Genomic DNA, 14,822 nt, shown 5'->3' with positions numbered 1-14,822 from the left:
TTACTGTACAATGTATCTTAATCAGTTACAGCATATGGATACCAAACATTATTTTCATATTATGTGATATATATATCTTTTTTTCGATCTGAAATAATGTGTACTATGAAAAACGCTTAAAGACCATTGTTTTAACCCGTCTGCCCTACACAGCATACCTAATTAAGTAATAATTACATAGTATCGGTATCGGAATATCGGCCTCTTTGTAGTATCGGCGTATCGGTATCGGTATCGGCGTTTTTAGCTGGTATCAAAAGTGGTATCGGTACATCTCTATTTGCAATATGTAGACATCCATACATAATTTCGAAGCGTTTCGAGCAGTCAAACACAAAACCACATCAAGTTCCAGCAGAATAAAAGGCACTTAAATGATGTTATTCCGTTACACGTTTTTTCCTATTTTACTTTCATGCTCTGTTTTACTTTCGATTTAATAATGAAGCAATCTGTAATATGTTAACATTGAACTAAAAAAAGACATTGTTGAAATATACTAAATAGGATTTTAAATATATGTATATTTAGAAGCAATGTTACAATTTCTGAAGTATTTTACGCTTCCTTACAGTCTACCATATTTTATCAAGTCCGTCTATGTTTCTCCAAGACCCGGTATAATTCTGATCTAAGAGATCTTTACACCGTGGGTTTTCATACGATGCTATGTGTTATCAAATCTTCTGAGGTTTCCCCGTTTTTCCGGCGCATTGCCGGACTCATTCATATATTTTTTGGGACAGTGCTCACCGTCAACGTCCACTTGCGGTATACAGGTGGTCGGTATACAGGTACATTATTCCCATTGAGATAATTAAACTGATATACTGATTTTTGAAGTTGCCGAACGTTTCTAGTTATGGGGTCGCGAGTATCTGTAGGCTTTGATTTTATGAAAATTGGGGTGGCGAAAAAAAATGGAAACCACTGTCCTATAAGACTGTTACTAAAATACCTCTTGTTCAGGATACATGTTTTAATCGAATAGCGCAAGTTCGTGCACGAGGGTGCACGTCTGTATCTGAAGTAGGAAACTGGAATTCCGATTGAACGGTCCTCGCTCGCGATTATGCCATTCGTTAAAATTGTCTATGTTTTCGGTTATGATGATTTTTCGGTACTCCCGAAGTATGTGAACCAATATGGCGGACACCGGAACGTAGTATGTGTACCAGGTTAGAGTTAGGTCGTAATTTTATTCCAATTTTCTGATTTTAGTTCTATCACGAGTTCGGGGACTAGCCAAGTGACTCCCATAGTATTCGTACCTGAAATTATGGCCTAACCCTAACCTGGTACACATACTGCGTTTCGGTGTCCACAATCTTGGTTCACATACTTCGGGAGTACCGATTTGTCAGCTGTGCAAAAATAGTTCGGCGTTGCGCCTATACTTACAATAAATTAAAGTATTATTGCTCTGAAATACTCCAATCTCCGTACATAAAAATATATGGTATACTACCCGATTATAATTAGAATTAGAATTGAATTTACAAGATATCGCCGTTAGCAATACCCAAGGTCGACGACGAAATTTTACATTATTACATTGATTGGATTTATATCACAATCACAATAAAAAAAAAAAAGTCGTGTGCGACCCGGCGGTAATTTAATAACGGATAACGGAATGAATCACCTCCAGGTGAGTACGGTAAAGTTTTCGAAAGAAAGTTCCAAAATGTTGCGATTTATTCCAGTCTAAAATAGAGTTTTCAATTTGTCTCGGTACTCCTAAAACAAAATTTATGTTTTTTCGTCTCAGATGATCACATAATAACGTGTTTTTGGCACTTTCACGACCTAAATACCCACATCATGCCGAGGAAAACATTCGGCAATTTTCACAATATTTGACTTTTCGAGACTGCAAAATCGCCCCCTGTCGCCTCTTTATAATTTTTGCCCTCTGTTTCGCCCCCGGGGGCGATGTCACCCACTTTGGGAATCGCTGTTGTAGACGAAGGATCGAAATAAAATTGTATTGTATTTCAAGGGAGCAATGCTGGGAAGAAGCTTATTTCCTCCAAATATTAACATCTCATTACCTTCTCTCTATCACTCCCATCCAGTTTCTCAAAATGAACGCGTTAACTTCGCAATTAAAAAGAATAAAACTGATTTTTTTTATGTCAATTTTCAGAATTATTGCTGGCCACTACAATAGTACTCATGTCTGTGACGACCTCTAAAACTTTAAAGCTTGATCTCAATAGATTTTATTTATCATTTTTGTCCGATGAAGTTCGATAACGAATAGTTTTATCTATGAATTAAATTTTGCTGCTTCTTTGCTTGCTTTGAACTTTTCGTCCAAATCTCCTTGCTCGATCTCACCATAACGTCCTAAAAAAAATTTGTGAGTTAAAAATATCGACGTTTGCGTAATAATATGCTTTTCTTTCTGGACGGTCAATTTCCCGGGAGAAAAAAAAATGACCCATGGTGGTTGGCATAAAATGTTCATATGTTGACAAATAGCCTATTTGTGAGATACCTAGAATTTTTAGGAGTTTGTAGCCCGAAAGCCTCGATATTAAGTTTTCCGAGATGAACCTCAAGTGTCATAATTTCCTTTGCAGTACATCAATTCCTTTTAACTGTACTCGTATGAAACTTGAGAGGGTTTGGTCAGATTAACTTTAAAAAATGCAGCTAAATCTGGAATTATCCTAGCTAAACACGTATATGAGGTCAATTATGTTGTTAAAGTAGGAATTTTGGTGAAATATTTAAAAGCGAAGTTGGCAAAAAGGCAGAGGCCAATACATACATATAAAAACCACGGCGAATTCTCAAGTGCCCAAGTCTCACACAAAAAGCTCAATGGTTTTCCGCTATCACAAACACGTAAGCATACACGAATGTTAGGTGCATTCGAGACAAGTTTATTACTTCTCTTTTACAACTGACTGGTGAAACCCAAGAACAATGTGTGTATTTTAAACATTGATATTTCGACCGATTAAAAATGATAGATGGGTGTAATGTGTCAGATTATGAGTGGAAGTTGAAAGGGTGTACCATTTCAAAAATTGTTGACGAGCACCGTGCTAGAGCTTTTTCGTTGCTTTTGGTGATGAAATTTTTGGTCGCGCGTAATTGTATAACGGTAATACACTGCAACCCACATGCACCCTCACATAACTTCTAATTGATTTTGAATTCTTCACCATATTCGTTCACCAAAATTAGTTACAACTTTACAAGTAATCTTCGCCCGTGAATTTTATTTTTTCATGTTCATGTATTTTCCGCAAGACTGTCGTGACTCGTGATGTGTTTTCCCACTTGTGTGCGTGTGAGTGCATGGGCACAAACGCTGGTTACAGCGTTCGATATAAACCTTTCTCTAGGTTTTGCCCTTTTTCCCGATCTTTCCGTCGTGCTTATCTGTGTTTTTAGACACGTAGTGGACATAACGATCGTTTCAATATTATGTTGGTCTTGTTGTTGTTGTTCTTTGACACTTTTGGACATCTAGTGGAAAATCTAAAAAACCGCTTTTCTCTTTCATTACTGGATCGATTGCTTCGAAATATTTACTGGTTAAAGATGAAATTTTTCTCCAGAAGGCTATTACTTTTATTTATTTCAAATATTTCTGTTAGCTCTGTGAGATTTGTTTTTGTTTGCTATGACGTCACCGAACGTTCTGCGGACGCATAGCCGACACTCCACTTCTTTTTGATCACGTGCCATCGAACGTCGATGGTTCGTAACGAAGTCCTTACGGTACTTTGCTACGATTTTTTCCTTACGCTGATCGACGATACAGTACACTGTACTGTACTGCGAACAGACGTGTCCATATATTTGGGCGTAGCTCTCTTGTTTATTCGTGTTCTGTGTTGTAGACGAAAGATCGAAATAAAATTGTATTGTATTTTAAGCGAGCAAGGTTGGGATGAAACTAATTTCTTCCGAATATTAAACCCCCATTACTTTCTCTCTATCTCTCCCACACAGTCTCCCAAATGAACGCGGAAACCTCGCAATTAAAAAAAATAAAACTAATTTTTAATGTCAATACTCAAAATTGTTTTTGGCCACTACAATAGAACTCTTGTCTGTGGCGACCTCTGAACTATGAAAGGTTATCACAATATCTTTTATTTATCATTATTGTAATATGCAGATGAAGTTCCATAACGAATAGTCATCAATGAATTAACAAATGTTTCTGCATCTTGGCTTGCTTGAACATTTTCTTCCAAATGATCGATTTCGCCACTGTGTCCTGTAAAATTAAACATTGTGAATTAAAATAGGTTGAGCAGCGCAACATATCCTGAATATTTTCCGAAATGCGAAATCGAGAAGTTTTGAAATCGGGTGACACGGAATTGTTTGAACACTTTATTCTATAATTTTATATTATAAACCATCTGGACACGTTGAATACTTCACTCATCCAAGTAATTCTAAAAAATACATTGAGACGAATTTGTTATTTCTTATCGATCTTGATCGGTAAGTATGTTGATAGGTATTTGTCTGTTTGTCTTTCTGTCTGTTAGATGCACGCGATATCTCACGAAAACGAGGTTGAATCTGCTCCAAAGTTTGCATGTGCATTCATCATATCTCGGACCAGAAGCCTATTGATTTTGGATGAATTATGTCGTATAATTAGTGAGTTATTAATTAATTAGTGATGGGACATGCAAAGTAACCATTACAGTAATTTGTGATTTCCTGCGATCGATCCCTTGAATAAGTTGCTCTCTGGTTGTTTTATGACGCACTCAACTAATATTGATTTGCAAACCTTAAGTTTCTAATGAGCGGTCTGAATTATATATACATATCTGGGGGCAATGAATCACAGATTACTGTAATGGTTACTTCGGTTAGACGACACGCCAAATTCGACTTTATCAAAGTGTCGTGAGAAACCACTAAGAGCGAAATGAAACTAATTATTCGTGACATGTTTGTGACAAGGGGCGAGCAAAGGAAAAAGCAAAATGCCAAATAAAAACAGAAACACAGATACAAATGAAGTAGTCCTGTTTTAGTTTCTACGCATCCCTTCCAAGAGAGGTGAAGCTGCAGTTTTTTTTAAGACAGTGAGACAATTTATGCAAATGATAATTATCGCGATTCTCTTTGTTGTGTTCGTTGATGAAGACTTGGCTGAATATTCCCATAACCATTATTGCCAGCGAAACGCAAAACTACTCAAAGTTAAGTTAAATAAAGAATAAAGATTATTTAAGGAGCTACCCCTAAGGCAAACTCATAATAATATGGTAGTAGTAAAGAAAATAATACACAAAACAACCACGAATGCCTTTACAGACTAACACGCAGAAAATCTACCGATTTGCAGATACGTGAGGAAGGACATGTAGTAGATTTTATAATAAATTATGTATAAATTTATTCACAACTTGAAACTTATTGTGGATGAATGATATTTTTAGGCCCATACAACTCACCATGAAAAATACGTTTGGTTAATAAAATTGAGACCAACAATATTGCTTTGCAAAAAATGTCCATCTCCGACTACGATACAATCAGGCTTTCCCGCCATGCACTGTAACACTTTGTATAATATTGCAATATTATATCGATTAAAATGACTATCACGTCAAACAAAGGTCTTTTGTTCTCGTAACGCTATTCTTTTACTTTCTGTGTTTACCAACATGTGAACATTTTCAGGTGACTGTGTTGGAAACACAACAATAAAATTAAAATGACTATCACGTCAAACAAAGGTCATTTGTTCTCGTAACGATATTGAAACATCTATTCTTTTACTTTCTGTGTTTATAAACATCGCACAAATACATTAAGTTATTCAGATATTCTGACAAAACACCTGCAAAAATGTTTTCAAAGTTACTGCTTTCGACTATGTTTATTGTGATCAATTTGAGCCTGCTTGCAAATGCATACTTATTTGGACTGAGTAAGTAGTAACGAAGACTGAACTGGTCTTAATGTATTTTCTATAATATAAAATTATAAAATAAAGTGTTGAAACAATTCAGTGTCACCCGATTTCGAAACGTCTCGATATTGCATTTCGGAGAATATTTACCCTATGTTGCGATGCTTAAATTATTTTGTACTTTTCAAGTCAGAAAATTTTATTTTTTTAGGACGTAATGATGAGATCGAGCAAGAAGATTTGGAAGAAAATTTTTTAAGCAAGCCAAGAAGCAGACAAATTTATTAATAATTTATAGATGGCTATTCGTTATAATATTTCATCAAACATGTTACAATAATGATAAATAAAGGCTATTGATAGATATTTATAGATGGCTATTCGTTATAACATTTCATCAAACATATTACAATAATGATAAATAAAAGCTATTGATATCAAGTTTTAATATTTTAAAGGGCGCCACAGACATAGGCATTTAGAAAATGATCTTAAAAATTGACATCAAACGTTAGTTTTATTTTGCCTAATTGCGAGGTTCCTGAGTTCATTTTGAGAGACTGAATGAGAGTGATAGAGAAAAGGTAAAATGAGGTTAATATTTGGAAGCAATTGACTTCATCACAACCTTGCTTGAAATAAAATCGATCATATAATAAGTAGCTGGTCAAATATCTAATGTTGAGATCAATTAATGCCAAATTTAGAATCAAGTAAATACGGTATGGGGTTGCAGTTTATTGCATTTCATCACCAAAAGCAACGAAAAAGCTCTGGCACAGTGCTCATCAACCATTTTTGAAATGGTAATGGAAATTTAACATCCTCTCAAATCTGGTACACCCCACTCATCCTTCATATTTAATCGACCGGAAAAATCAATGTTTCAAAGATATACACGTTGTTCTTGTTTTTCACCAGCCAGTTGTAAAAAATCGAGGTTGTTGTTAAAACTGTCCCCCAACATTCGTGTAACCGCATCTTTGCCTTTTAGAGCAGAAAATCCTTGGGCTTTTTTAGATTTATGCTTACACACATCTAACTGATCTATCTCTTCTTTTGAAAACTACGTGACACCAACCGTTATTAGTACAAAATGCGGCGAGCACCACGTGATCACGTTACGGTAGAACAGGATTTGTTATTCCAGTATAATTTTCTTGGGATTTGGTAGTTATTACCGTCAGTGTTCATTTGGAAATGAATTGTCACAAATAATATACGAACATTTGTGATCGCATGCACTGAATGAGCTGAGCTGACGTTAATGAATGAGATACAAAGTGTTTAATTGCTTGATATAATGCATTAAATTTTGCTCTTTAACAGAGGTTTTTCCACCTATTAATTATAGATTTTTCAATGTGACTCTGAATATGTTTATTGAAGAAAAACGGAAGACCTATACATGCACGTAAATAAATTGAATAAAATTGAAATATTTGAACAATAAGTTTGAATTAAACCATGTTTAAAAATGACAAAGCACTTTCCCCTTAGTTGGTTATAGTTCTGAGTAATGAATTATTACATTTAATTGAACAAATTTATTCACTAAAATTTTATTGGCATCAGTTTTCGATTGTTAATATATTTTTTCGAAGTTTGTGCAGCCACCAAAATATAATTTTACTTGACTCCATCCACCTCCAATATCTGCTAGTTTGTTGTGAATACGAAGAATGTCCTCTGGGTTTGGATGATTGTGTCTCATTGACACCCAAACATATTTATCACCTGCAAATTTATTTACATATGGATTTATACAATTTAATCATTTAATGAGAGATAAATCAGAACTATTTCGAAAATTGCTTGCTATTTCGCACCCATAAGTCGGGGCACATTTGCTAACATTTCTACGGATTCAACATGATAGTATAAAAAGTCAAATAACTAGTATGTTTTGGTCATTCTTTATGCAGTATTAAAATTCTCAGATTTTACAACAAATGAAATTTTTACATTTGAAAAAAAAATTGCCATCAATATTGAAAATGTCTTTTTGAGTTACATCTTGTATAATTTGAGCGGAATAGGGTTAAAAGAAATCATTCTATGTTTACGTGATAATGATTCTAAATATGACATAGTTTTAACGTTGTATATTAAATTGAGCATATCAACAAAATTGTTTATAACTGCGTCAAATCTTATTTATTTACCAACAAAGACAATATTTACCTCCAGATGAGCATTGCATGAAAAGGATATAGTTTTCATAATCAGTCACTTCACTCATAGGCAAGGTGTGGAACTCGTGAACTTCTGAACATGGAAAGGAAAATTATCAAGAAAAGCCATGTTGCAAAAATACATCATATATATACAGAACAGAAACGATACCATCAAAATTGAAAACCGATTTTAAGATTCATTAGTTGAATACAGTCTCGCAAATGTACTTGGATAAAACAAAACTATTTTTCCGAAATTAGTTGGACAGTGGTAAAACAATATTCTTGAGGTCGAAATTTTGATAGCTCTTGTAAGAATGTGAAGAAGTATATGTATAACTTGATATGTTACCCTTTAAAGCCTCCTCATTTGCACCGTGACTTTTTGCCTCGTCTATAAAGTAATGTTCTGTAGAAAAAATCCTCAATATATCACAATAGAAAATATAACGCTCAATACTTAAAAGATTCATTTTAAATACCATATTTCTCGTCGGATGTTACGATAGAAGTATCTCCTTGAAACCAAACATGCCCAGGTATAGGATCAGAAATCACTTTGCCACTGAAATTGAACATTATTTATAAGACATCGTAGACTCGTAGAGGCATTTTACAGCGCATAATAAATGTGTCATTTTCTTAGTAGTGGTACAGTGTTCAATGGAACAACATTTGTTTTTCCTTGATTTTTTCAAATAGTGATTTTTCGAAATAAGCTGTAGCATGGCTTGTAATTTTCATCAACTCTCTAGTGATACAGAAGCTGTCAATATTTAACCAATGTAAATTATTGATGCGTTGAAATTAACGATCTCTGAACGCATAAAAATAATTCAGCCTTACTTTTCAACAGCGAGTACAATTTCTCCTGAAATATATTCACCATTTGATATTCTTTTCGTGTCTTTCATTACAAAACAGGGTACTTGCTGTTCAACTGGATCTTTGGAGTTGAGTACTTGATACCAAATACCTGGAACCTAAATTAAGATACGGTTAGATGTCACAGATTTTAATTCGTATTTTTAAATTCCAATCCTTAGCTCTGTTAATAAAATATTTAAGGAAAGATGTTACCGTACTTTGCTAACGTCCATTTTTTCAAAAACTGGTAAGGTGCATTCTTTATTGGATGTTGCTTTGCTAACTACCAAAACACCAAGGTAAGCTAAAACAGCAAGTCTCGAATTCATCTTGTTTCTTGTCTTCGTCTCTTGAAACAGCTACGATAAAATTAGACTCAACGTAGGTTATATATAAACACATTTTATGTGTATGGTATGTTGGCTTGATTTACGTAATGTAATGAGGGGTATTGATTATTTGTGTGGAGGAGAAGCCTTATTGAGATTTTTTCAGAGCGCATGAAATTTATATGTGTCAAATTTTATTTATTTTTTCATAAATTATTCTCTCTCAAAATCTCAAAAATGCGACAAAAATGACAATCCTTGATGATGAATCATATTGAGTAGGTGTATTTTAGAGTACTGGGACTTTGAATCGTTTGTTGTGCATGTCTTTCACGCGATTGTCAAAAGTACATGGGCTAATTATTATATTAAACGTCGCGTTGAAAATGCTTCTTATATACATTAGTTGGTATTGTAAGACCAATGGCTTGCCTTTAATAAGTTCGGCATCTATCGTACGTTTGATACTTCTCATGTCCTTCAATTCTTCGTCTTCCCGCATTATGTTTACATGATGCAGCATACCATGTATAGTCGAGAACACGTTCGATTGAATATTTAGTTTACATACTGCTGCCGTTTTATTCTCTCTTATTTTTTTTCTAGTCGATTGGTTTAGACAAAGTCAGTAGATATTGATGTTTTTGAAGCTGTCAACTGTCATACTTACGAGCGTTTTCAAGCGGCTCTTTGTTTATATCCTGTGATAGCGTATTGCCTGATTTATTCAATTCAAATGTAAAAGTTGAAAATATGCATACATTTACTAAAGACTTTATCATGGGTTCTAGCGCTGACAGACAACTTACCAGTAACAACTCAAGCAGAAAAGCTTTTGCATTTTGTAATTTCATGATTTTGGGAAGTATACATGCGAAGCTGGCTCGTTTGAAACCGACATTGAATTAAAAAGTACATTGCTACATTGCACACGAAATATTGTTGATCGTTTTCAGTGAGCATTCTATCATTTTCCTTGGTAACTACACGCAGTGTCAACAGTGTCAATATAACATATTTTATCTGTCACGAAGCTCCTAAACATTTTCCGGCTTCGTCACGATAACCCAAATCTCGCATTCGTTTCTTTGTCACTTTACATTTACGAGGAAAGACAAGTCGCGCAGTCGGCACAAGAGACGGGAAATTTGAAACATTTTTCAATCTTAGTTTTCCTTCATGGGCAGTCGAAAATTTGGGTTGCGGATTTCCTATAATTATATTCCACAACTTCTCGCCGATGTTTGCGTGACAATGTGTTTTTCCTTCTGGACGCTCAATTTTCCGAGAGAAAAAGAAATGATCCATTACTGTTGGAACAAAATGTTCATATGTTGACAGATAACCTTTTTGTGAGATAGGAAGAATTTGCAGCAGTTTGTAGGCCGAGAAGCCTCGATATCATCGACTTTTCAGTCTTCCGAAAAAACTCAAGCGTCACAATTCCTATCGTATATATATGAAACTTAAGATTGTTTGGTCAGATTAATTCGAGGAAATGCAGTTAAGTCTGGATTTTTCCTAGCAAAACGCGTGATTTTGGTAAACTTCTTGAATTAAGAGCGGATTTGGTTCCAAGGCAGACGTCAATACATCAGGCACTATTAAAAATTCCTGAGTACCCAAGTCTTACACGAAAACCTCAATGGTTTTCCACTCCAATGATGCGGTTACACGAATGGTAGGGGCACAAGAGACAAGGTTACTATCTCGCCTTTTACAACTGGATGGTCGGTCACCCAAGAACAACGTGTATATTTTAAACATTGATTTTTTTGAACGATTAAAAACGAAGAATGGTTGGGGTGTACCAGATTTTGAGTAGTTGTTGAAAAAGTTTATCATTTCTAAAATGGTTGATATGCACTGTGATAGAGCTTGCTTTTCGTTTGCTTTTGGTGACGAAATGCTGTTCAATCGCGAGTAATTGCATAATGGTAATACACTGTAACCCTAATTACTTTATTTTGAACGTGGCATTAATTGATCCCAACGTTATATATTTAGCCAACTACCCGTGTTATGATTGTATACCAACACAAAGACAAATAACACAAACACAACTATTAATCATTCATTTTGTCGCTGTTACGAATGCTTGTGATATTCTAGAGGAAACTAATCTAACAGAAAAAATAAACTAAAATAATGACCCGCTGAGAAAATTGGCAAAGATGACTTTTGTGTGTGTATCTTGATAATAATATGCAATAATTGTATAGGATTACCTGGAATTTATTTAGATTCTGACGCATATTCTACTAATTTAAATGTGTCATTGTAGCTAGCATTTTGTAAGTAGTAACGTACTTTAAATGGATGTTTGTCATTTGTAGTGTTGATGAGCTACTTGCGTCAAAGAATTAGTACTCGACTTCCCAATTACTAGTAATATCATGTGGTATTCCGCGAGGTTCAAGCTTGGGTCTTTTTGTCCATAATTAAGGCGAATTTTGTATATGCCTATGCAAATTTCTGAATCATATGTATATATATATGTCATGCATTGTATAACTATTGCAATGAATTTAAATGAGCATATGATTAAACCAAATATTCAATCTAACGTGTTCGCGACTGTACATAGTATGCTGCATCATGTAAACATACTGCGAGAAGACGAAGAATTATGAGGTAGGACAAAGTTCAAATTTCCGCTGTAATCTGGATTGATTGAAGGCATGCAGTTGATCTTGCAATACCAACTAGTGCGTAAGAAGCATTTTCAACGCGAAGTTTGATATAATAATTAGCTTATTACCTCCTTGATTCGAGTTCTTAGAATAAAGCTGAGAATCACAATATTTAAGAGAAAATAAATAAATTTGATATCTATGTATATATAAATGTAATGCCGATCTAAAAACATCTCAAGAAGGCTTCTCCTTCACATATTAATCAATACCCATTACGTTACGTGAACCAAGCCAACATCTTATACCATAACACAAAATGTGTTTATACATATCCTACGTTCAGTCCAATTAAACCATAGCTGTTTCAAGAGGCGAAGACAGGAAACAAAATGATTTCAAGACTTGCTGTTTTAACTTACCTTGGTGTCTTGGCAGTTAGCAAAGCAACATCCAATAAAGAATGCACCTTACCAGTTTTTGAAAAAATAGACGTGAGCAAAGTAAGATAACATTTTTCTTTACATATTCTTATTACATAGGAAGGTTTGGAATTTAAATACGAATAAAAATCTGCGACATCTATCCGTGTTTAAATTTAGGTTCCCGGTATTTGGTATCAAGTACTCAACTCCAAAGATCCAGTTGAACAACAAGTACCCTGTTACGTAACGAAAGACATGAAAAGAATATCAAATGATGGTGAATATCTTTCAGGAGAAATTGTACTCGCTGTTGAAAAGTGAGGCTGAATTATTTCTAGAAAATTATTTTCAGTGCGCTCACAGATCGTTAATTTCAACGACACAATTTACATTGGTTAAATATTGACAACTTATGTATCACTGGAGAGCCATGTTACAGCTTATTTCGAAGAATCGCCATTTGAAAAAACCACGAAAAAACAATGTTGTTCCACGGAACAGACAAAAAACACTGTACGACTACTAAGAAAATGTTCAGTATATGTGCTATGTGTTGACACATACCAAAAACAAGCATAATAACACATTTAATCTTGTAACATGCCTCTACGATGTTTTATAAATATATAATGTTTAATTTCAGTGGCAAAGTGTTTTCTGATCCTATACCCGGGCACGCTTGGTTTTACGGAGATACGTCCATCACAATGTCTGACGAGAAATATGGTATTTAAAATGAATCTTTAAAGTAGTAAGCGTAATATTTTCTACTGTAATATATTGGTGATTTTTTTTTTTACAGAACATTACTTTATAAACGAGGCAAAGAGCCACGGTGCAAATGAGGAGGCTTTAAAAGGTAACATATCAAGTTAAACATTTATTTTTCCATTTCTTTTCCGAAAAGATAAGGTGTACTTTTGCAACATGAGTTTATTTGTTAATTTGCCATTTCATGTTCAGAAGTTCACGAGTTTTATGCCTTGCCTATGAGTGAAGTGACTGATTATGAAAACTATATTCTGCACATGCAATGCTCATCTGCAGGTAAGTATTGATTTCGTATACTTAACTAATTAAGATTTGATAATTATAAACAATTTTGTTGATAGGCTCAATTTAAAATATAGCGTAAAAACCATGTCACATTTAGAATCATTATCACGTAAACAATGAATGATTCATTTTAACCATATATCGCTCCAGTTATACAAGATGGAGATGTAACTCAAAAAGACATTTTCAATATTCATAGCAATTCTTTTTCAAAATTAAAAATTTCATTCTTTTAAAAACATGAGAATGTTATTACCGCATGAAGAATGACCAAAACATCCTTGTTATTTGACTTTTGATAATATTATGTTGAATCCGCAAAAACGTTGTGTGCCTCGAATCATAAGTGGGAATTATCAAACAATTCAAATTGTAGAAACACTTCTAATTTATCTCTTATTTGGATTGTTTGAATTAATGTACAGGTGATAAATATGTTTGGGCGTCAATGAGACACAATCATCCAACCCCAGTGGACATTCTTCGTATCCACAACAAACTAGCAGATATTGGAGGTGGATGGAGTCAAGTGAAATTATATTTTGGTGGCTGCACAAACTTCGAAAAAATATATTAACAACGGAAAACTGATGCTAGTAAAATTTTAGTGATTAAATTTGTTTAATTAAATGTTATAACTTATTGTTCAAAACTATAACCAATTAAGTGAAAGGGGTTTGCCAATTTTAAACATGGTTTAATTCAAACTTAATGTTCAAATATTTTGGTTTTATGTAATTTATTCACGTGCATGTATATGTCTTCAGTTTTTCTTCAATAAACATATTTAAAGTCACATTAAAAGTCTATCATCAATAGGTTTAAAAAAACGTGGTTAAAGAGCAATATTTAACAAACTATATCAAGCAATTTAACACATTATATTTTGTTAATATCTTTAAAGTACGCTGTATTTAGTGTAAGCCATTACAATTATTCGTATAGTATTTGTGGCAATCCAATTCCAAATGAACACTGACGGTAATAAAAATGAAACCCCAAGAAAATTATCCTGGAATAACAAACCTATCCCACCGTAATTGAATCATGTGGTACTCACCTCTCTTTGTACAATTATACTAGTAAGTTTCATGTTGTTTTCAAAAGGAGAGGTAGAACAGTTAGTTGTATGTGGGCATTTAGGAAATGTTTACACACATCGATAATTTATTGAGAAAGCCATTGGTCATAAACCCGTCATTAAAGGTATACTTTCATCTCGTTACCGAGATAGTCAATTAGACATTACCAGCACCTTTCAAATCAACCCCATTTGTTTTCCTCGGTCCAATACGCTGCCGCAGGTGACATTTTGCTAAGAAGCTGTCTTCCAGTTGTCCTCACCAAACTGCTGTCTAACTTCGGCCTGCATAACGTAGCCCACTGCCCGCATGCGGCCCGCGAAAGCTTTTTATGTGGCCCGT

General features: G+C 34.3%; 2 protein-coding genes and 1 long non-coding RNA gene across 3 annotated transcripts; 2 read left to right on the top strand and 1 right to left on the bottom strand.

Annotated features, from left to right (window-relative positions):
- The first annotated feature begins 5,705 nt into the window (after window positions 1-5,705).
- LOC144430748 (uncharacterized) lies at window positions 5,706-6,353 on the top strand. The gene is made up of 2 exons (XR_013479700.1): window positions 5,706-5,929; window positions 6,123-6,353. It is a non-coding gene; the product is annotated as an uncharacterized LOC144430748 (long non-coding RNA).
- Window positions 6,354-7,212: 859 nt separating this feature from the next.
- On the bottom strand, window positions 7,213-9,308 carry LOC120329973 (uncharacterized). The gene is made up of 6 exons (XM_039396780.2): window positions 9,174-9,308; window positions 8,935-9,071; window positions 8,571-8,653; window positions 8,441-8,497; window positions 8,096-8,179; window positions 7,213-7,648 (listed from the first exon to the last, which is right to left on the bottom strand). The coding sequence occupies exons 1-6, from the start codon at window positions 9,282-9,284 to the stop codon at window positions 7,497-7,499; spliced, it is 624 nt and encodes a 207-aa protein (XP_039252714.2). The 5' UTR covers window positions 9,285-9,308; the 3' UTR covers window positions 7,213-7,496.
- A 2,417-nt stretch (window positions 9,309-11,725) lies between these two features.
- LOC120330031 (uncharacterized) lies at window positions 11,726-14,188 on the top strand. Its single transcript, XM_039396844.2, has 7 exons — window positions 11,726-11,918; window positions 12,264-12,420; window positions 12,520-12,659; window positions 12,986-13,068; window positions 13,145-13,201; window positions 13,306-13,389; window positions 13,824-14,188. The coding sequence occupies exons 2-7, from the start codon at window positions 12,310-12,312 to the stop codon at window positions 13,973-13,975; spliced, it is 627 nt and encodes a 208-aa protein (XP_039252778.2). The 5' UTR covers window positions 11,726-11,918; window positions 12,264-12,309; the 3' UTR covers window positions 13,976-14,188.
- The last annotated feature ends 634 nt before the right edge of the window (window positions 14,189-14,822 follow it).

This window comes from Styela clava, chromosome 12 (genome assembly GCF_964204865.1).
Source record: "Styela clava chromosome 12, kaStyClav1.hap1.2, whole genome shotgun sequence".
Classification (NCBI taxonomy): domain Eukaryota; kingdom Metazoa; phylum Chordata; class Ascidiacea; order Stolidobranchia; family Styelidae; genus Styela; species Styela clava.
This window is presented reverse-complemented; position numbering and strand designations above follow the sequence as displayed.

Excerpts from the sequence above, each read along its gene's own strand:
- LOC120329973 (XM_039396780.2), bottom strand. The coding sequence starts at position 9,284 with ATGAATTCGAGACTTGCTGTTTTAGCTTACCTTGGTGTTTTGGTAGTT. Across the intron at positions 9,072-9,173 it reads AAAAAATGGACGTTAGCAAA|GTTCCAGGTATTTGGTATCA; the intron begins GTACGGTAACAT and ends ATCTTAATTTAG. Across the intron at positions 8,498-8,570 it reads AACATCCGACGAGAAATATG|AACATTACTTTATAGACGAG; the intron begins GTATTTAAAATG and ends TTTTTTCTACAG.
- LOC120330031 (XM_039396844.2), top strand. The coding sequence starts at position 12,310 with ATGATTTCAAGACTTGCTGTTTTAACTTACCTTGGTGTCTTGGCAGTT. Across the intron at positions 12,660-12,985 it reads ATTGTACTCGCTGTTGAAAA|TGGCAAAGTGTTTTCTGATC; the intron begins GTGAGGCTGAAT and ends GTTTAATTTCAG. Across the intron at positions 13,069-13,144 it reads AATGTCTGACGAGAAATATG|AACATTACTTTATAAACGAG; the intron begins GTATTTAAAATG and ends TTTTTTTTACAG.